This window comes from Crassostrea angulata, chromosome 3, assembly GCF_025612915.1.
Source record: "Crassostrea angulata isolate pt1a10 chromosome 3, ASM2561291v2, whole genome shotgun sequence".
Lineage (NCBI taxonomy): Eukaryota > Metazoa > Mollusca > Bivalvia > Ostreida > Ostreidae > Magallana > Magallana angulata.
The window spans coordinates 57,235,938-57,257,930 of NC_069113.1; the positions used below are offsets into that span (position 1 = coordinate 57,235,938).

General features: G+C 33.6%; 3 protein-coding genes across 3 annotated transcripts in view; all 3 read right to left on the bottom strand.

Moving 5' to 3' along the window:
- The window catches only part of LOC128176774 (adenosine deaminase-like protein), a 34,572-nt gene extending 26,710 nt beyond the window's left edge, over window positions 1-7,862 (bottom strand). Inside the window, exon 1 of the mRNA XM_052843307.1 lies at window positions 7,755-7,862. The gene's annotated coding sequence lies outside the window, so the exon portion shown is untranslated. The remainder of the gene's footprint in view (window positions 1-7,754) is intronic.
- A 322-nt stretch (window positions 7,863-8,184) lies between these two features.
- Window positions 8,185-16,693, bottom strand: LOC128175268 (uncharacterized). The gene is made up of 2 exons (XM_052840769.1): window positions 16,562-16,693; window positions 8,185-12,009 (listed from the first exon to the last, which is right to left on the bottom strand). Exon 2 carries the CDS (start codon window positions 12,003-12,005, stop codon window positions 9,870-9,872), a length of 2,136 nt encoding a protein of 711 aa, XP_052696729.1. The 5' UTR covers window positions 12,006-12,009; window positions 16,562-16,693; the 3' UTR covers window positions 8,185-9,869.
- A 1,809-nt stretch (window positions 16,694-18,502) lies between these two features.
- LOC128176994 (uncharacterized) lies at window positions 18,503-21,527 on the bottom strand. Its single transcript, XM_052843497.1, has 2 exons — window positions 21,520-21,527; window positions 18,503-20,787 (listed from the first exon to the last, which is right to left on the bottom strand). Exons 1-2 carry the CDS (start codon window positions 21,525-21,527, stop codon window positions 18,735-18,737), a joined length of 2,061 nt encoding a protein of 686 aa, XP_052699457.1. The 3' UTR covers window positions 18,503-18,734.
- Between the last annotated feature and the right edge of the window lie 466 nt (window positions 21,528-21,993).

The window sequence follows — 21,993 nt, forward strand, 5'->3', positions numbered from 1 at the left end:
ATTCAAAATTTAAACAAAAGTTGTGTTTACATAGCAAAGAATTGTAAGCTCTGAACAAATCATTTTCAAATTTTGGGTTGCCTATTTAGAATGCCTTGATGAAACATTGTAAACTTTTAAATCGAAAAAATGACCAAAATCGGGACCATGCCCCTTTAATCAGAGTGTAGAATGTTTCACACAGCTCACAAAGCGTACAATGTTAAATATATCTTCAATTGAGAAGTTTATTGCATCAAATGAGTACTAGGGAGATGTTTAGAAGACAGAGGACAATACGTTTTGCTCAAAATATGAAATGTATTATATTATTATTAAATCAGTGTTTATTGCAACGTTAATCGGCATTACCGTGATGTACATGTTTATTTTAAAGTTTTCACGCTGACCTTCGTTGAAATCATCCAGGTATAATAAACTCCGGTATTAATAAAACATATGTCGAAGTATTTGTATCTTATTTCGTCAGTTTTTACCTGGTAATTGATTGCAGCCCTTTATTTTTTATAGAATGCATACGATTCTGAAAAGTGGAACTAAAGGAATCTATTAGATTGTCATCATTTTTTATTGATAACATGAATAATATATAATATTGATCACATAAGGTCTCTTGCTGAAAATCATAGATTCCTTATAATTAACATTTTATTTAAATATCCAGAATGCGTACATCCGCACGTCCGTCTTCAGAATGGCATGTTCTTAACGAACAGTGCTCAAAATAAAAAAAAAAGAAACAGGTATTCCTTTTAAAGGGATGATCGGCATGTGATATAATTGGTCAGCCATGTTAATGTAATACGAAACTATTACACTGTATGCAATAAACTACAAAGAGAACTGTTGTGTTGATTTCCGAAATAGCACGGCATGAATAAGCATTACGTTTAGTAGGCAAATTATACTTCCAATTAATATTCTTACGCATGTTTGAAGAAAACCTGATTTGAATCAATATGTATGTAACTGTATAATTTTTTTTAGGCAAAAGGAGAAAAACATTTTTAGTAATCTACGTTTAATGAAAGATTTAAATGAGGTTGTTCTTGCATTGTAAAAGAAGTAAAGCAAGACGCAATGCGTGCACAAATAGAAAAATTTGCCGGATGTTTCAAATGGACACAACAGTGATCACAAAATCCCAAGAACAGGTGCAGAGCAAACACGGACCTCTAATTAAATTAAAGGTAGGGCCTGGTGACATGGACAAATGAACCCCTCTCTCTCGTGCTATTGATGCCGGCAAAGTGTCAGAGTGTGACCAAATTTTGTAAGCGACAGTCACTTTAAACAAAAATATCTCTGTCTAGTAGAAACAATTTCGACAGTTCATGAGTTGCTGCCTTGAATTTTGCAACAAGTGTTATAAATTCAATCCCCATTTCTTCAATGCGCGGCAAAGTAGTAAATGGAGATTCAAGTACATTGTATGTGTCCAAAATGCAGTCTTGTTTTTAAAACACATAGTTGATAAGAAAACTAAAAAAGACAATTCTCTTGAAATTAAAAAAAAAAAAAAAAACCAAACAAATAAACACTTTTGACAAAATGTAGTCTCGCTTATCCCAGACTCACTCTCTCGAGGATTGCTCATGTGAGATTCTCGAACGCGAGAGTCTGGGATATGCGAGACTAGACAAAATGTGGCTCTTTGTGTAACTATTTGGCATAGCAGAAGCTTTTACTTGGACGCTGTTCGGTTTTTAGCTCACCTGAGCTATTCTGATCACATTTTGTCCGCGTCTGTCTGTCCGTCTGTCTGTCCGTCTGTCCGTCTGTAAACTTTTTACATTTTGAACTTCTTCTCTAAAACCGCTTATCCAATTTCAACCAAATTTGGCAATAAGCATCCGTATGGGAGGGCAAATATAAATTGCAGAAATAAAAGTCCGATCTGTATTCAAAGCGGAGAAAACCTTCAAATTGTAAAAAAAGGGGGGGGGGGTGCATTTTTAAAAATCTACTTCTCTAGAACTACTGATTCCAATTCAACGTAGTTTAGCATAAATCATCCTTATTGAAAGGAAAATATAAATTGCAAAAATTAAGGGCTAATTCTGTTTCAAATCTGAGTTATTACGAAAATGATAATAGTGTTTCAATCAGTTTAATAGCTTCGGGTTCGGCATCCAGTAAAATGGGTAGGCAAGACTTGGCCTGGGCAAATCAAAAGATTGGCAGTTATTAATCTGCCAATCTCATTAAAATTTCAGGATATTTGATGGACCAGTATATTTGTATTCGCTGTAAATATTGCTGCAAGATAATGTGTATTTGGAATTGACGATTGCCGATCTGCCCCGGCTTTTATTTTGCCACGGCCCGGGTTTGCATACCCATTTTACCAAGACTCGTATTCCATACTTCTAAAACGAGGTTCTTTGTTTAAAGCAGCCATGATATTATACGAAAAATGTTTGATCTGACTATGATGAATTTGCTTGTTGTGCAACAGTTCGCGTATGGAGGGAAATTTTTGAAACATGCAAAATATATTGGTGCCGATTTTGTGAAGTAAATTGAGGCTAAATATTTCAATGCGTTGACAGTTTTCACACATGACGTTGGTGTTAGCTTGTTCTGATTTTCGTTTCGTTTTCATTATTTATGCTTTGTAACCTTGGAACTATCGTCTGTATTTCGTGATTTTTACGTATAAAATCAAACAGAGACTTCGGTAAATCAAACAGAGACTTCAGTAAATCAAACAGTTAACTGTTTACCTGCGCAAGTTAAGCAAAATCTGATGTATCAAAAAAAAAATCGCTGACGGAAATATGTAGGTATATACATGTATATATATGATTCATTTCGAAAAAATAAATTGTGTTCTTTATTTGTTATAGCGCATGTTTCTTGTGTTTAATTGTTCACAATTTCTATTTACTAACCATATTTGAGTGTTAAGCTTCGAATTATAAGCAAGATACAGAGAGTTGTCCACAATTCTATGTTTGTACACAGATCTTGAAAACTAAAGATTAAAAAAGTAAAAAAATTATCAATATTTATTAAGAAAATTTTCAAAGTTTGTACTTCAAGAAACCATCTTTAACAACTTATTGTATTGTAAACTTAACCTTTTTTCGCCATTATTACTCCTACTGTACATGTGATCATTGACTGTGTTTGTGTACATTTGTATCAACTGATTTTGAATCTCAAATACCAGTGAACTGGTCTTGAGTGAATAAAAGAATATAAAATCTTAGGCCATTCTTTTTTTCCATTTGAAATGCTGAATAGGAAATACCAAGTTAAAAATCTTAAGCTGAATGTAATAAACTCATGTGAACAAAATATGACTCAAACCTAGGCGAACTGTGAACTCTGTATCTTGCTTATAGTTCTACGATTGACGCTGAAATTTTGGTTGAACATTAGAAATTCTATATGAATTAGAGTATGTTAAATACTTGTACAAACTTTACAAAATAAAAGAATGATATTCTGTATATACCTACTCTCCCCCCCCCCCTTTATACAATAAATAATGTGAAATCTACATCAATTTTGATAGTTTTTCAGACACCAGTAAATAATCAAAGTACTGAGAGTACTGAAAGACGGGGTCTTGAAAGTATGAATTTGTAAATGTCCACATTTTCCACGAATATGTTCCAAAAATTATGAGTTTGAATTAGTTCTTTCAATCTAGTATGTTAAAATTCGGCTTTTTCCAATTGTCTGATACTTCGTCTAAATTTTACTAAATACCGGCCGGGACTGTTCTTCATAATTGTTGAAAATTGACACAACGGTATTTTATGTAAGATAAGACACCAAGAAAATTTTTTAAAAACTACATGTAACCGGGAAAATCAAAACAACTATATTTCGGTAGATAGTTTAAATAATTAGATTTATCTAATTTTGTGATCCAAGGGAACCGAACACAATTAACATTTGTATACCGATAACAAACACAGGGACCTGACCTTAGATATTTCTTTTTACAATAAGATCATTTCAAGTGCTATAACAATAAGAAAGTTCGTCACGGTAGCTATTTTGATTTTTTAGGCCGACTTGTCTGTCACGAATTTCTTGCAGCGATTCATATAAAATTAATAGGCAAAATAAATTCGCTTACTACTTTTGTGTGTAAACTCGTGCATCAACTACACGAACTTCCATACAACCGTTCGTTTCATTAAAAATCATTTTCTGAATTCAGTCAACTGCTTTTCAAATCTATAAAACTAGAAAATTCCTTTCGAGACGAACAGCAGTCATACCGCAAGTAGACTGGAAGCCAATGAAACACCAATTTAATTTGTAAAAAACATCTGTGTATAACCCGTCCCGATTTTAACTTCGGCTTGCGCATGAAGTTTGGTAGTATTAAGGTGAAAGATTGTCAAAATAAAATTCACAACTTTTCAAAAATGGCACATTGCGTTTGGGAAATTTAATTTCGATTCCACCGTCAACCTCTTATATTGATTAATGAGCTCGTACACCAACTGAATCGTCAACGGCGCTGTGCATTCAGTTACGTAACTCATTCCACATTTGAACCCAAGCAAGAACATCTTGATCAATAAAACTATTTGTTCATTTTCTAAAATTTTGTTTATACACAAAAGACTTAAAAAGATTTAATGCGTGTTTTTATAATTCATATCTACTGAAATGCATAAAAACTTTCTGCACTATTTTCTTACGCGTAGACTAAATTCATGTGTTCTAAGCGTGCCTTCCGGTTTGAGACTTTGGATGACAGTAAACCAATAGACGGGGTCACGTGACCCCGTCTGAAAACGACATCTTTAAAACAGTTTCCATAGTTCTTACACATTTCTGTTGCGGGGATAAAGTAATTATCGCTATTCCTGATAAAATATCACAGCTGAAAATTATCCTGGTTTGTACGCGAAGTAAATAACAGGCGTTTAATTATAATGGAGAAGACAAATAAAATTTTTGAATGTTTTTAATTTAAGGAATTGAGCACATTGAGGTACAATTTTCTTCTTCACATCTATACATGTAGGATTTTTTGAATAAAAAACAATAACTATTATTTTTTTTTAAATACAATAACTAGTAAGTAATTGATGAAAAAAATATACCTATATGCTCTCATATATTTTGATCGCTTTACAAAGTGGGGGGTGCAGAACGAAAATATAGGGAATTGGAAGTTAACAACTTAACAGTGTGCCCCTACCAAATGTTTAGTTTTATATCTTGCGTAGGATTTTCTTATTATGGTAGAAAAATAGTATTTCATGAAGGTACAATGTCAAAGATTACGTGTATGCAAAAATAAGTGTAAAATACATTACAATATATTTTTTTTGTTATTCTACTGAGGGACCATATGGCACAATATCTTTTGAACGCCCATTGTTGCTCAGGTGATTGTTGTGGCCCCATGGGCCTCTTGTTTGTTTACTTTTGAAGTTGTGCTGTTTTTGTAACATCGGCGATTTGCCTGCCTATAGCCAGGACTCTGTTTTCAGCAGAGCCCGGCTAAAAATTAAACTACTAAGGGGAATGAGATTTGCAAAATCTTTGACTGCAGATCTTCAAATTAGGACAGCGATTTGTACATCTTAAGCAATCAAAGTCATTTGCAATATCTTGCATTTTTCCTTTTTATATGTTTTTTTTTGTTACATTGGAATTAATATAAAGGTTTACTCAAAATATGAGCGTGTGCTTCTAGATTCCAAATGCACATCTCTAACAGTTAAATGAATTGATACCTCATCTTATTAACAATAACATGATTAATATCTAATGGGTACTAAATATTCAAAATCATTAATACTACAATTATAACTTTCAATACTTCAATGTACACTAATACTAATAACAACTGCTATACTAATTTGGAATAATCTGCTTACTACTTTTGGTAACATCTTGCAAAATTCTTCCATCATTGACATTTATCTAGAAAATTGATGTAAAGAAATACTTAAATATTAATATATCTAAATTCTATAACTTCATTGAAGAATGAATTTAATTTTAATCTTTTTCATACAACATACACACAAACTTAAATTAAGTGGGGCAGTTTAACTTGCAATCCATTTTCCTATAAGGCTTACTAAAATATTTTAGTCCAAGTAATTTCTCCATACTATTTATTTAACTGATGGTATAGTTCAAGAACAAATAGCAGCATCAGGAGAGAGAGAGAGAGAAAGAAAGAGAGAGAGAGAGAGAGAGAGAGAGAGCTCTATCCAAAATAACACGGTAATGGATTGTCCTGACAGGCCATTAAGCATATTAAGCTCATCATAACGTAAACACCTTTTTGTTTCCCTAGATCAGCACCAGTGTTATCAAAGTTGTGCATAAAAATGTGGGTGATTCAAGTAAAACGTGTACATCTGCAGCAGAATTGTTCATTATACATTGTATTGTGTAATTAATAAAAATATTGTTTTTGATGTGTGGGATTTTGCACAACTGTACTAATGGCCACCAAAGGTCAACACAAACATGATATTGGACTCATCAAAGTCGCACTAGCAAAGCTATCTGGTTGCAAATTAACTTTTATAAAATACTGTTGACATATTCTGCCATTAAAGGAAAAAAAGACAATTTCATAAACAGACAGACATGTTAACTGACATACAGTTTTTTGGGACCCATGATGTAGATACAGTTTTAAGAAAAATTTAATCGTTCATTTGTATGTATTCCTGATAGGGCAATGTAGTTCACTATCGCACTATCGAACCATTGACGTTTGAGCCGATAGTGTGATGGTGCGATAGTGCGATGATGATGATGCGATGGGGCGACAATGCGATGACAATGGTGCGATGGCATGATAAAGCGATAGCACGATGATACGATGCTCCATCGCATCATCGTTAGTTCTTTATTGCGTGATCGTCATCGCATTTTCTCTCTTGCGCATGCGATGGCACTATGACAATGATGCGATAAAGAAGAAACAATGATGCGATAGAGCATCGCATCATCACTATCGCACCATTGTGTCATCAATATCGTATCATCGTGCCATTATTGTGCCATCGCACCATACTCATCGAATTGTCGCGTCATCGCATCATCGTCATCACCATTATCGTGCCATCACACCATTGTCATCGAATTGTCACGCCATTGCATCATCGTCATGGCACTATCGCACCATCGCACTTTCAACTCAAATGTCGATGCTGCGATGATGCTATAGAGAACTACATGGCCCTATCCTCTGCAAAAGAAGCAGCATTACTGTCTGATAACTGTTATTCCTTTAAAAAATCACTTGATAATGGATTGTCACTATCATGACATCATAATTCCCGGCTTTTCATCTTTGATAACGGGCGAAAAATATGTCTATATGTGTGGTGTAAAATACAAAATATATTTTTCAAAAATATAATATAGTTGACAAATATTAATTTTATGATTTATGAGATCGAACCTTAACAATAAAAACTCTATTCTCTAAAACCGAAGGGTGGACGTTGAAACACAGGCACCTGAATTTTTATCAATCAGTCGCTTAATAGGTCATATATTGAAAAATTCTACCCCTACTATATATAAATACATATAGTAGGGGTAGAATTTTTCAATGTATGACTTATTAAGCGACTAATTGATAAAAATTCAGGTGCCTGTGGTTGAAAAGAGATAAACAAGTACATGTACTGATGTGCTGTAAAAAAAAATATCAACAAACTTAAAGTAAATTCGAGCTATATAGGTGTATCGATTGTGTTAACTTCTATTCAGTGCGTGCAGTAAGTTTATAATTTATATACCTTCGTCTTTTCTAAGTCAGATAGTTGTGGGCAGGTGGAATTCGAGGATGAACACCTGTGGAGATGAACATGGATAAGGTCTCGCTCCTTTCACTTTCATGTTTATGAGCGCGAGTAATTATATATAATGTCCCTTGTAAGCAGGCGCGGATCTAGAGGAAGTTAAAGATATCTGGACAGCCCCCCCCCAAACTTTCGAATATTAAAATACTTAAACAATTCTAATAAAACACCAAAAAGCTAATTCCGAAATAAGTATTCATCTCTTCCAAAGGAGCTTGTGTAGAAAGAAAAACGTTAAAAAATCGTTATTTTGAGTTCCCAGCGCGTCGCTTATTGTAGCATGAGGGGGTATTTTGCTTGTCAGGATTTTTTTTTTTTTTTTTGAAGGGGGGGGGGGGGGAGTAGGTCTGTCCGCCCTTTCAGAATCGATGCTATTTATGCCTATTAATTAGTCAGACAGATTCTTCCCACAAAACAAGACTGCATTTCCTGTACTAAAAATCCAAATAAAACAAATTTTTTACGAAAAATATTTTAATCAAGAAATATTTTTGATACAGACGGAACGGTAATTCACACAGCACATAAAAGATAAATTTTAAAAAAATCATCATTGCAAAGACAGTTGGAAAATGCATCATCATAACATGCGATATATAAATACATACACTGCAGTATATACTTGGTTGATAGTTCATTATGTATTGTTACTTCTGTAATCATACATCCGAAACAATTAAAAAATTACTTTTGTTAAACGTCAATACAGATAAAATATTTACATTGAAAAAAGCCAATTAAAAGATCATCACTACTTCTCTAAAGGCGGAGTAAATTATGAATCCTATGGTGGCATAGATCTGCCACCACTTGTCAGATCATTATGTCGACTTGTCAGATCTTGATGTCGACTTGTCAGATAATTATATTGACTTGTCAGATCTTTATGTCGACTTGTCAGATAATATGATGACAAGTTAATGACAATTAGTGGCACTAACACGCTTTGACAACAAAATATTGAGTTTCTAGTCAATATGATAATTTTCTGAAAACTCAACATAAAGATCTGACAAGTTGGCATAAATATCTGACAAGTCGACATAATCATTTGACAAGTCAGCAAAATTCTCTGACAAGTGGTGACAGATCCATGCCACTGTAGAATCCAGTGCATGCGCGGATACAGAAATTTTTTCCAGGGGGGTCCAAAGAATAATTGTGTTTGCCGCCCCCCCCCCCCCTTTCAAGATCCGCGCATGCAGTGTGAATATCATATCGAATGAAATTAACATCATTTCTTATGGAATCATTAATTCGTAGATCTCCCAATAGTAGATATCCAACAATCTAAAAATCACAAAACGCTACAAAAATACAGTAAAACAAGGTTATATCGAAACAATTGTCGCAAATGAATTATGTGGTTTATAAGTACATGTTAACAATGATGGTACACTGTATTATATACCCATCAATTTCCCCATCTTGACACTCTCAATTTTACAGAATGTGATCCGATTTTCCGGATCACCACATTGTGGTTTTCCGATTCCGTATCACCACTCTCTGAAACTAATGACGCAGTACGCATTAAAATACGTCAGTATATTTTAGCGCGTTTTAAAACAATAAAACAAGATTACATCGAAACAGTTGTCGCAAATGAATCATGCGGTAGTTCGAAGAGGTAAACAGAGTAATGTACATGTAAACAATGATGGAACACTGTATTATCGTATCAGCTCAGACTATATTCGACATGACTGCATCAGGTACAGATATAATCACGGAATCTTATATCAAATCTTTTCATTTTTCGATCGGGATGTGTGGATATTTTATAGTATATTTGGAGGTGTGTTGCATTGCACTCTCTTATTAGCCGATTTTGAACAACCTAAGAATCATATATTGAAAAAAAAAGCATTATACAGTTAAAGATTTTTAGGAATAAATAAAAATGAAAAGCTTCCAGCAACATCACTGACCCACTGTCCGTGCTAACATTTATATGTTATTCTACTGTATGAATTAAGTTTGTTTAAGTGACTCTTGGTGTGATTTCAGGCCAGACAAGGGACTATTTAGGAACTGTTGACAGGTCCTTCATTAATAATCCACAGGAGGCGCCTCGTAATTGTTAAAACCCGAAAATGCCTCGTATACAGTCAGTAAAAATCCGTATAAGTAAGTATGTATATCTTGGATTCTCTTTCTTGTAGCTGATTGTATTCTATTGAATGGCTTTTGTATGAGTGACTGTTTATATGAGAACATGGCAGCTCGGAGGTCTCCTCTGATTTGTTGACATATTCCAAGGATCTCCCATGAGATGTCCCTAAGTTGTTCGGGTACAAAGTGTCCCTGATCATGGTGGACTAGGACCTGTAGCTCATTTAGAGCTGTTTGGGCTCGCATTGTGTCAACATGTCTATAGCACAAAAACTCTAGCATGTGTAACAACACACAGGGTGGGATGTACAATAAAGGGGTGTGGTCTTCCCTTCCAGGCTGTTGTTCGGGTACTAACTCTTCAATATAACAGATTTTATGATTGAGTTTGATATCCCATGCCAGAGCCTTTCTCATCTTTATTGGTAGCGCCTGTCCCCCTAAAGCGTAATTGTATCTCTCCTGGTCTACATTTCTCTTGTATATCAGCCATGGCTGTGCCAACTTTGCCTTTGCCATCTCTAAAGCAGATACCGCTTTCCTATATCTGCATGTCCTGTAAAAATGCATTGCAACGTACAGCATGCCAGAGGAAAACCCACACATGACTGCACATTTCAATAAGTGGCATGCCAATTTGTCAGCAATATACGTAAACTTGTTGAGGCCTTTATCAATGTACATATTGTTTAAGTAAAATGCGGCACTTTGAAAAATCGTGCTTGAAACTTTTTGTAGCAGGACGAGTTGACTTTGTGCGTGGGTGTAATTTATCAACGGTTCAGCAATGCGCAACACCTTTAAACACTGCCGCAAGCTTGATGGATGGATAACATCAATTTCCACCATATCATGAAATAACTCTATATCAAGTTCAACTTCAGGTATCAAATTCTGCTCATCTATGCGGACCATGCGCCTTGGATTGCAAAGCACATTGATAATAGAAGTTCTCATGGAGGAACTGCACAGCAACAATGCAACGCCCTTCTCATACAATCCATACAAGCGCATAAATAATCTTTTCTGAGCTTCACCAAATATGTTGTTCAAAAACATATTGTTTTGTGGGATGAAAAAATTTGGACAAACCCCCTCATACACCCATTTTAGAAGGAGTTTAAAGCAAACCCAGAAACCGACCAACAGATTTTCTGGACACCAGTAAGGTAATGTGTTCTGTTGTATGGCCCAGAAGACCGCTGTTTTCATGTGGTAGGAACACAGCAGTTTATCTTCGTCTCTAACGCCATTGTTAATAATTTCCTTTAAGAACAGTTTCAGCATACCATAAGTTAAGAACTGTGTATGATTCATTGAATACACAAGTTTGTATTCTGCTTGTGTGAACGAAATTCTCCATTCGTTGTCTACTTGCTTTCCAAGTTTGTGACCTATTGCTACAAAGTGACATCCGCTTCTGACGATGTCATTGACAACATGAGATTGAGGCCATACTTGGCATCTGTCTATCCATGAGAAGGCAGAAGGAGGCCAGAATTCACTGATGAAACAATAAACCTCATCGTACTCTAATCCACTGCCCAGTGTCCCAGTATTACAAGGCCCATGTGTTGAAGAACCAGGAAAAGATATTTTTTTCCTTATTTCCCTGTATTTAGAACTTGACAGCAGAAATTTACCATTATGCCAAACACAGGCCTCCATAACATATTGTATTGCGTCATCAATATAAATTTCGGAGGGAATCTTTATAAAGGGGAGAATTTCGATCGGGAGTCGAAGTAGAGTGAAACCTGGTGGGCTCTCAGAACAGTCAGAGATAACTGGGATCTGTGTGCCAAACGTCCGAAACTCAAACTGGGAAAAGTTCCATAATACTCGAAAGTCACTTGGCCAAAACATAATGTCGATGTCTGACCCAGGTAGTCTTAGTCCTTCCTTTTGACTCCCACTCACCATGACACGAATTTTAAGCTGATTTTTCATCAGTTGATTCGCCATCAACTCACCATTATCAAATCTTTCTCTCCTGGAGGCCACCTGTTGTGGGGTCCCTATCTTGTGACACATTCCAACATACACTGACTCAGACAAATAATGATCAGCCATCTTTCTGTAAAGTACAAAAACTATAATAGTAAATTGAAACGATAACATTTTATTAAAATGTGAATGCAAAATTTTATATCTGTTTATTCCCGCTGCGGTACTTTGATGATGGTAAACAATATTTTAATTGAATAAATTGCTACCAATAATAATAGCCTATACAAAATTACTTTTGAGATGTACTCAAATGGTTTGTATCTAACAATGTGTGTGTCTAATGCCATCGTTTGAAACATGTTTGTTATCAATGTTATCGTTTCCATTTTTCATGAACAATTTTTCATATAACTTTCATATTGCTACATAGTGACAGGATATATCTGCACTTTTGGTAGTGATAATTGATAAATGTAAATATTAAATCACATCTATACTGAGGAGAAACAAACTGGGTTTTTTTAAATTTTGATTCCAAGGGTATATTTTAAGATTTTCCCACTTTTTGAAATTATGCAAAATATATTTGTTTAAGGTTCTAATTCGAATTTTGAATGAATGAAATAGAGCAATAGTATATAACTTAAAATGTAATACATAGCATTAAATTGTTAATTTTTTTTAATTAGACGGCCAATGGCATAAAATAATGTTTCATTTTCATGAAAATGTTAAAGATTTATATTCATATGTAAAAAAAAAAAAAACCCACAAAAAACCCCAGTCCTCGTTAGATTTTATGTAGGGATGCCAATTATACTCGAACACATTAGGTTCAAACTGTGTGTCCATTTCAAATCATATTTATAACTGATAAGTGTTAAGGCATCTCTCTCTCTCTCTCTCTCTCTCTCTCTCTCTCTCTCTCTCTCTCTCTCTCTCTCTCTCTCTCTCTCTCTCTAAACGTCTGAATATCATTTAATGAAACAAATTAGAAACATTAAAAGGTATAGGAATAAACATCAGTTATTTACATAATTGTATAACTTTTGCAAATTTCGTATAATACGCTATGTGAAACATACAGGTTGTTATATTTTATGGTTCCAAACTTTATTTCAATGAATTGATTTTCACTTTTCTGTAGTCAAAATTGATATTAGTTTTGTTTAAATTCCGTTTCGATTTTTGGTTTCGTTTCGTTTCGATTGGTTTCGTTTCGTTTCGATTTCGTTTCGCACTTTACAGGCGCCCATAATTTTAAGGCTTTCACGTTTTCGTTGGAAACACATGCAAATGGTCCACGTATTGCAGTCCCTTTTTAAAGGACAGCAACTTGTCATATACATAATTGAGGTAGGCATACATATTAATCGGTATTTAGGTCACTGTTCCGTGTATAATAAATAATTTAATATTAATAGATTATGAAAACAAACGCCTTTGCCAAAGTAGTTTTATTGAAAACAATAACTTAATCAGACCAATATACATGTATTAGCCCTCAAAAACACAACAGGGCCACTGATGGGACAGATTGTAACAAATGGTGACAAAAAGTGACAAAGAAAGCTTTTAGTTTCTCTTGAGGAAATAAAATGATTTGATTTTTTTTATTTCTTTGATTTGTTTAAAAGTAATATTTGCGAGTATTCGACTAAGAACATTTAAACCGATGATTGGAATGAACGAGTGATAGTCAAGTACTCCAGTTCTCGTTAGCATTCCTAATTTTATGGTTGAAAATTATATAACAACATTACAGTAACACAGGATCAAAGTTTCTACAATACATTTGCATTTGTTTTCGTTCAATATTTCCACAACATGCTAAAGTAAAAGAAAAAAACTAAAATTCGATATGTTAAGAGAAACAGCTACTTCTAATAGGTATATTAAAAGTATGAGTTATGAAAAGCACTGTATCTTTTATAACTCAACTAGACTTTGACCCGTGACATTTGCATAACCAAGCTTTAAGCTTACAATAATGCTATTAATTTCACTACACTCTGCTGAGTTGGAATAATCTGTGTCTCGGGAAAGGCCTTCACCACAGTTAAAATGCCTCCCATCAGAGACAAAATTTTGTCTATGCTTCCATATACCCGTAACTGATGTAGCAGAAAATTGCAGAATCGCTCCAAAACCATTTTAGAGAAAATCAATAAAGTTGCATTGAAAATAATAGTCAAATTGTTCATAACAAACCATTTGGAAGCTTTCTTCGAAAAGTCTAATTTTATAATTGCAGAATTCAACATTTTTTCAGCAATGTTTTTTACACACCATGTTGACATTCGAAACTCTCCGGATTTTTTATAGTAAATGCACGGTGTTAGAATTATCTCCCGTATTTTCTTTGATGAACAGGAAAAAATTGAAAAAATTGAAATCCAAGCATTTGTTTTATCGTTTCTGAATTTATCCAAGCGATATTGTGGAAGCATAAAAAAGAGCCTCCCGTGATTTAGCATGAATGTAATGCGCATGCGCAAGATTGTAAAATCCAAAAAGAACTTATGATTTCCGGAATTTTTTCTAGAAATTATCGTTGATTATTAATTAACGAGGCTTGATTGAAAAAAATAAAGAACAAATTGGTAATCTTCAAGTATCAATGATGTTTAAAATATATAAATCAAAAGACAGTACTCTTCCAATTTATCGGTATAAAAGCCTAAATATTCGAGATTATTATTTTGATATACCCGTAGTAGTATAGATACTTTTAATACCCGTCCTTTTAGGATACATGTGCAGTATAACTCATTATTTAAAAATCATTGAGGTGACATTAAATTATAATTTAAAACCAAAGCAACAGATTTGATATGTTGTATAACTCATTTTATTCTACAGATAAAGACTCAAGTAATTTTGAAGTACTTTTTAGCATATTATTTCATTTGAATTAAATGAATTAGCTCAACTGGTACCACAAGATGTTTTAAAATGTTAAAACCAACATGTTGATTGCATTGATAAACATACCTTTAGGGGCACATGTTCATTTATTACAATTTCGTTTTTTTTAAATCAACAATTTTCTTTATTGCTATTCAAACACGTAGAATTAATTCTGACAATGCAAATTTTTAACAGGAGGACATAGCACGAACTTCACAGTTTTTTCCCACTACAAATAAATGCAATGAAACGTTGCTATATATACGCTTACAAATCGGATTAATATTGCATAATGCGATTTCAAATAATTTAAACAAACGAAATGTACTCAATAATTGATGAAGGTATTGATGAATCTTCCGAATAATTTAAATTGAAAAATAGTCACGAGTAAAATAAATCCTTTTTTTTGGGAAATGGTCCGATTAAAGTCATATCTAGAGTTTATTCAGGTATGTATATACACTTAAGTTATCTGATAAACGCTATTTTGAAATAGCCAACAAGGTTCAAATTATTTTTAAAATTTCTATTATTATTTCTTAGAAACCTTGAAAAATATCATATTAATCAAAATATGATTTTATACAAAAGTTTTGGAACTAAAACAAATCAAATCGAAATTAGAAAATACCAACCAACATGAACAAATATATAAATATAACATATATCTTAAAAATAGAAACAAAGGGGGAAATAAATTGAAATGAAAATCTAACTGTATCAATAATCAAAACGAGAATTTGAATAACTGATAATGTAAAAACCTGACAAAAGATTCTTCTTTTTCATAACTTTTGAGATATCTAATTTTAACTTGTTTTACATAACTACAATATATATCATAAATGTATCATATTTTACAAAATCAACCCTTGCTATTAGGGTTCTATTCAACTTCATTTACTGAATGTATAATGACCATACCTATGTGACTTTTAAATGAGAAGGTTCTCAATGTTCTTTACCATTACTCTATTGTGATGTACTTGATGAAAGTAACATCGGCAAATTCTTTCTTTTAGGGCGTCTCGTCTTTAAATATGTTCATACTTGCGTGTAAAATTTCGGTTTGGGATGATGTATTTTCGTGGAACTCAGAAATTTGAGTCTAAATGATGTTTACGATCAGAAATTAAGTATTTGCTTTTTCATTTTATGACATTTGAGAGAGAGAGAGAGAGAGAGAGAGAGAGAGAGAGAGAGAGAGAGAGAGAGAGAGAGAGAGAGAGAGAGAGAGAAAGCATGTAGGTTGCGTGTTCACTTGAAAAAAAACCCACTATTTTTTCAGATGTTTTCTATGACCCAAATAGTAGGGAGTTTTAAAAACTCGTACAGGATCCTATTTTCTTTATATAAACTACATAATTTTATTCCACCAGTGGTAACTGATCGTTTGTTGGCAACTTTATAATATCAAGGCATATTCTCAGGAGTTTTAAATCAATCTTCAAATATCTAATTCTGATTTGTTTCACAATAGCTACAAGACATTAAATTTCAAAGGATGTACACTTGATATTAAGATTCATTCATGATTCAAACGTTAATATTTACTGTGGAATTATTTTTATCCGTGGGGGTCAATGTCCGTGGGTAGCCAAATAGTTCTTGGTTCGTGGGGACGTAATTTCGTGGGTAGCAAGTTCTATTATGTAAATAAAATTCTGGGCAAGGGTTACACACGAAGGTCACGAACATTGCACCCCTCCAAGAACGAAAATTACTCCACAGTAGTACATCCCTATGTATAAAAACAAATAACTTACCTATGTAATAAGATTCTCAATGTTCTTTACATTTATTCCAAGTGGTGTTGTACTTGCTGAAAGCAACACCGACCAATTCTTTTTTAAGGCGTATCGGCTTTATATTTGTTGATGCATGCGTGAAGAGTTTCGATTTTGGGCTGACGCATTTTCGCAGAACTCGGAAATATGAGAATGCACGATGTTTTAGGTTAAAAATAATCGTATTAGTTCTTTAATTTTAATGAAATTTTGAAGAGAGAGAGAGAGAGAGAGAGAGAGAGAGAGAGAGAGAGAGAGAGTGAACATGGATAAAGCTTTGTAGCTGATGTAATCAGAGTGAAGATTGTTTCACACAGTTCACAAAGCGTACAAAATATGAAACGTAAAATATTATTATTTAATTAGTGTTTATTGTAACGTTAATCGGCATTACCATGATGTACATGTTCATTGATAGTTTTCACACTGACCTTCGTTGAAATCATCCAGGTATTATGAAATACGGTATTAATAAAACATCTGTCGAAGTATCTGCATCTTATTTTGTTCCGTTTTTAGTATAAGGTACAAATCAACAATACCAGGTAATGTAAATATTTTATTAAGTTTTATCTCATACGTGTGATGTATATTACCGGTGTGATAAACCTTTGCTATATCAAAGCCTCCTATGCTGACAGGTCACAACACAAACTTTTATTGAGTTTTTTGTTTCTCTACCTTTTTGCTGTGTTGGATTGAAGTGAATTTAATAAGGGACCAATTTGGACAGGTGATGAGAAGCTCCAATTTTTGATAGCAAATAAATTCAGAGTGAAAAATGAACTATTATAGGTCTGGACATTGTAACATACGTATTGAACTATTATAGGCCTAAACACATTGTGTTTGACCAGTAAATACAGTTCTAGTTCAATTACACTGTACACACTTAATGTTGGTTGCGTATTCTGTTATTTAAAAAAGCACTTGATACGTGTTCTCTCAGTCTACCCAGCTAATTATGGGTTCTCACTTAAGCTTAAAGTACATTTGCACGACAATTGTTCAAAGTTCCGGCCTTGGAATCTTAACGATCTTCATAAAGAGATTCTTTCATTTAATAGACATTTTTAATGCATCTTCTTCTGCCCTTTAGCGACGTTTATAGCAATGGTAAACATATACATTAAACGTAATATTGAAACTTAAAAACTTGAAGACACAAAACAGTTATTGTTGGTAAGGGTCTAGGATTAGGAAGAAAGAGAACACTAAACGTATTACAATATAGCATAAACCAAACCAAATGCATGCGGATTAAATAGTATCATTATCAATCCACAATACTAATAATAGAATTGCAGGAAACAGTTTTATTAATTTTTGTTCACAAAATACAAGGAAGGTTTTAGAATGAACATGTATAGCTATTTTCGTGATCATAGATTTTCTTATAGTATATTTTTAATTGAAAGGGAGCTGTACTGATTAAGTGGTAGAACTATATTGCAAAGTATGGAAAGGTGATTTTTTTAATATAGGAAAAAGGCAAGACCCGAATTGTAAAATTAAATGGACCAATACATTATCAAGACACAGTTTTGGCAAAAAAGAATAGTTATTCATAAAAATGATGTGTTTAAATGGTAATAATAATTAAGAGTCAAAGCTATCTGAGAATGGTCTCATAGTAAGATCACAAATTGTAGCATTGTTGTTCTTGAGAAGAAGAATTTAAAAACGTTCCCAATATATTTCACTGTTAAACTTTGAAAACTTCCAGGTTGGTTAAAGTGGCAATTATTAAGGAGAAGAACTAAAAATGAGTAATCATAGGGTTTTGGAAAATTAGCATCAACAGTCCTCAAATTTGTAGCGTGTCCGTGGCCTTTTTTTTATAGTTGAAAAACAATGTGTTTGAAATACACCTTGCGATAGTTTCTTAAATCAGTAGAGAATTACTTAATCATGATACGAGGACGAGCATATTTTTATCAAAAATTATGATTTTATAAATTTAATTCAATAAATATGGACAAAAGGCCAAGGCGGATTCAAACTCATGATATGTAGTTAACAAGTCCGATAGTTTAACCACCGAGCAGTCATGATATAGTTAGATAACAAGAGAAATTTCCCTAAACTTAACTACCATATGATGGCATTTAAAACAAAGCTCTCACTAGTAACAGTTACTGTTTAAAAACACTTAAACTTCAGTAGCATGTAAATCTCGAATTCTCTGTATGGTAGCAATTTGTATTTTATTGAATGGGTCTTGTCTGAGCGATTGTCGGTATGAGTACAGAGCAGCCTGAAAGTTCCCCGCTATCTGATGACAAATCCCAAGAACTTCCCAGGAGATGTCGCCTGGTGTAACATGAGCTGATTGCCCCTGATCATGTTGAAGTAGGAGTTGTAGATGGTGTAAAATTTCGCGTGCTTCCATTGTATCAACATATCTTTTGCACAAAAACTCTAACATGTGTAACAATATCAAAGGTGGAACATACAATACAGGGGGACTATTTTGTATTCTAGAATGTTGTTCTGCCATTAATTCTTTGATGTAACATATTTTATTAATAAGTTTGATATCCCATACTAAAGCCTGCCTCATCTTTGTTGACAAGGACCGCCCCCCTACAACCTCAATGTACTTATCTATGTCTACTTGTCTTCTATACATCAAATGAGGTTGTTCTAACTTGACCTTTGTCATCTCTATAACAGATAAAGCTTCCTTATATCTGAGTGTCTTGTAGTAATACATAGCAAGGTACAACAAGCCAGAAGCGTTCCCAAACCTAGCTGATAGTTTCACCATATGACAGGACATTGTGTCTGCAATGTACATCGTTTTATTGCCTGCAGTGTAATTGTGCATATTGCTTAATATAAAAGCAGTACTCTGAAGAATGGTGGTTATAAGTTTTTGAACGGTGACAACTTGATACTGAGTAAGGGGTGAGCGAATCAAATCTTCCGCAGTTAGCAGGGCTACCATACAGTGTTGTAAGTTTGGTGGGTGCAGTATATCACTTTCTATTATTTCATGAAAAAAATCTACATCAAATTCAACCTCAGACACAACAGTACGCACATGCACCTGAATACTGGGATTGCAAAGGACTTGAGTCATAGCGATTCTAATTGAGGGACTGTGAAGCAGCAATGCGATACCCTTTTCATACAATCCATACAGTTGTCTGAATAAGTTTTTCTGTTCATGAATAAAAGATTTGCTCAGAAAAATGTTATTTTGTGGAATAAAGAAATTAGGACAGACTCCCTCATATACCCATCTTAGAAGAAGTTTGAAGCATATCCAGAAACCGTCTAAAATATTTTGTGAACACCACTGACGTAACGTGCTTTGTTGAATGGCCCATAAAACTGATGTTTTAATGTGATAGGAACAAAGTAGTTTTTCTTCGTCGCGTATTCCTTCATTGATTATTTCTTTAAGAAATAATTTAAGCAAGCCATAAATTAAGAACTGTGTGTGATTCATTGCATAAACGAGTTTGTGTTCTGCCTGCGAAAAAGAAACTCTCCATACATTATCTGCTTGGTTTCCTAGTTTGTGCCCTATTGCAACGAAGTGACATCCGCTTTTTACAATGTCATCGACGACATTTGGCGGTGGCCAAGAGTGGCATCTGTCTATCCATGAAGATGCAGAGGGAGGCCAAAAATCACATACAAAACATCTTGCAAGGTCGTATTCTACATGACCAATAGAACCACTGCTACATGGTCCATGTGATGTTGATTCAGGAAAAAAAATGTTTTGTATAATTTGTTTGTATTTAGAACTTGAAATATAAAGTTCTCCATTCATCTGTACACAGGCCGGCAATAAGAATAGTTGAGCATATTCTGATGATAGCCGAAGTAAGTAGAATCCAGGTGGACTTTGCGAACTGTCACAAAAAATCAGCGTCTGTCTTTGTGTGGAGTACAGCTGAGATTGAGAGTAGTCCCATATCACTCGGTAATCAGATGGCCAAAACATAATATCAATGTCTGATCCACGTAATCTTAATCCTTCCTTTTTACTTCCACTTACCATTATTTCGAGCTGGTTTCCTATTATCAGTTTTGCTATCTTATTCATCAAACAATCTATCTCATTTATTCTATCCCTCCGGGAGGCCACTTGTTGTGGTTTTCCTATTTCTTGACACATCCCTGCATACATTGACTCGGATATTTTCTGAATAGACATCCTACTGAAAATTAAAAAGAAAACAATAAAACTCGCCAGCGTCGTTTAAAGAAATTTTAAAATTAGAAACGTCGTTTTACCAAAACAAAAATCAAATTTATAAACATTATATTCATTTTTAAAACATGGTGATTATAATGTTTTTAAACAAAGATATTCGTTTTTTGTTTATTCAATAAAATTTATTTATTTACAACTACCATTTTGGCATACAGTCATGCACAATGATATCATGACACTCAACACAGACTAATATATTTAAAGTAAAAAATATGCGATAAACAAATTCTTTAATAAACAACATATCCTTTCCTCTAACAGCTGTTGTTGTTGTGGGATTAATACTTTTTCTCACGGGATTTTCACTGGTATAAATATAAACATTGAAATTGTATTTACCGCTGTGTTTGTTATGTCGAAAAAATACATTGTAATGACTTGTATAAAAAGAAAAACATGGAGGCAAATGCGACATATTCATTGAAATTAATTGAGGACTAATGTTATTTAATATAAAAAGATTTATAATTGAAAGGTAATTAAGAGAAACAGCATAACAGCAACTTTACAATTAATAATATAAAAATAATGTTATCACCTCCTCTCTAAAAAAAGTATAGAAGGATAAGGAACGGCGCATGTGTATGTGCCTCAATATCTCATAGGTTTATAATCTACAATGTTGTTTAAACATCTGGCTGCAGAGACAAAGAATATATGTCCTTTTACTGCTGGTTGCCAGAGGGACATGTTTATTTCTCACAATGCCATGATCCTGACGTTTTCCTCTTTATCTGTTTTATTTAATTTCATATTATTTATTCCGCTTGCCTTATTAAAAGGAACTTATTCTTTCTAATTTTGTAATACCGAATTTTTCCTTTAAGCGATTCATACAGTTCCCAATTTTATCTGCGCAGTAACATTTTATTTGTCCAGCTTGAATTGGGGGTTAGAAATATATATATTAAAAAGTGTACACACAGCAGAATAACTGATAAAAGGTTATCTATTTCTTTTTTTCTTTTAAAAAGGAAAAGTATTATTAAATTTTCGTTCTCTCGATTGACGCATTTCAGAAGTTCAACTGTAAAAATAATTGAACCAAGGAGAATCAAATTCCAAATTGAAACACCACAAGTTAGTCGTGTTTATAAATGGAGGAATACAGTTGTTTAAATAAATGCATCTGTTTATTGTTTTTTTTTTTGTTTGGTTGTGTTGGGCTAGGAAGGAA

Excerpts from the sequence above, each read along its gene's own strand:
- LOC128175268 (XM_052840769.1), bottom strand. The coding sequence starts at position 12,005 with ATGGCTGATCATTATTTGTCTGAGTCAGTGTATGTTGGAATGTGTCAC.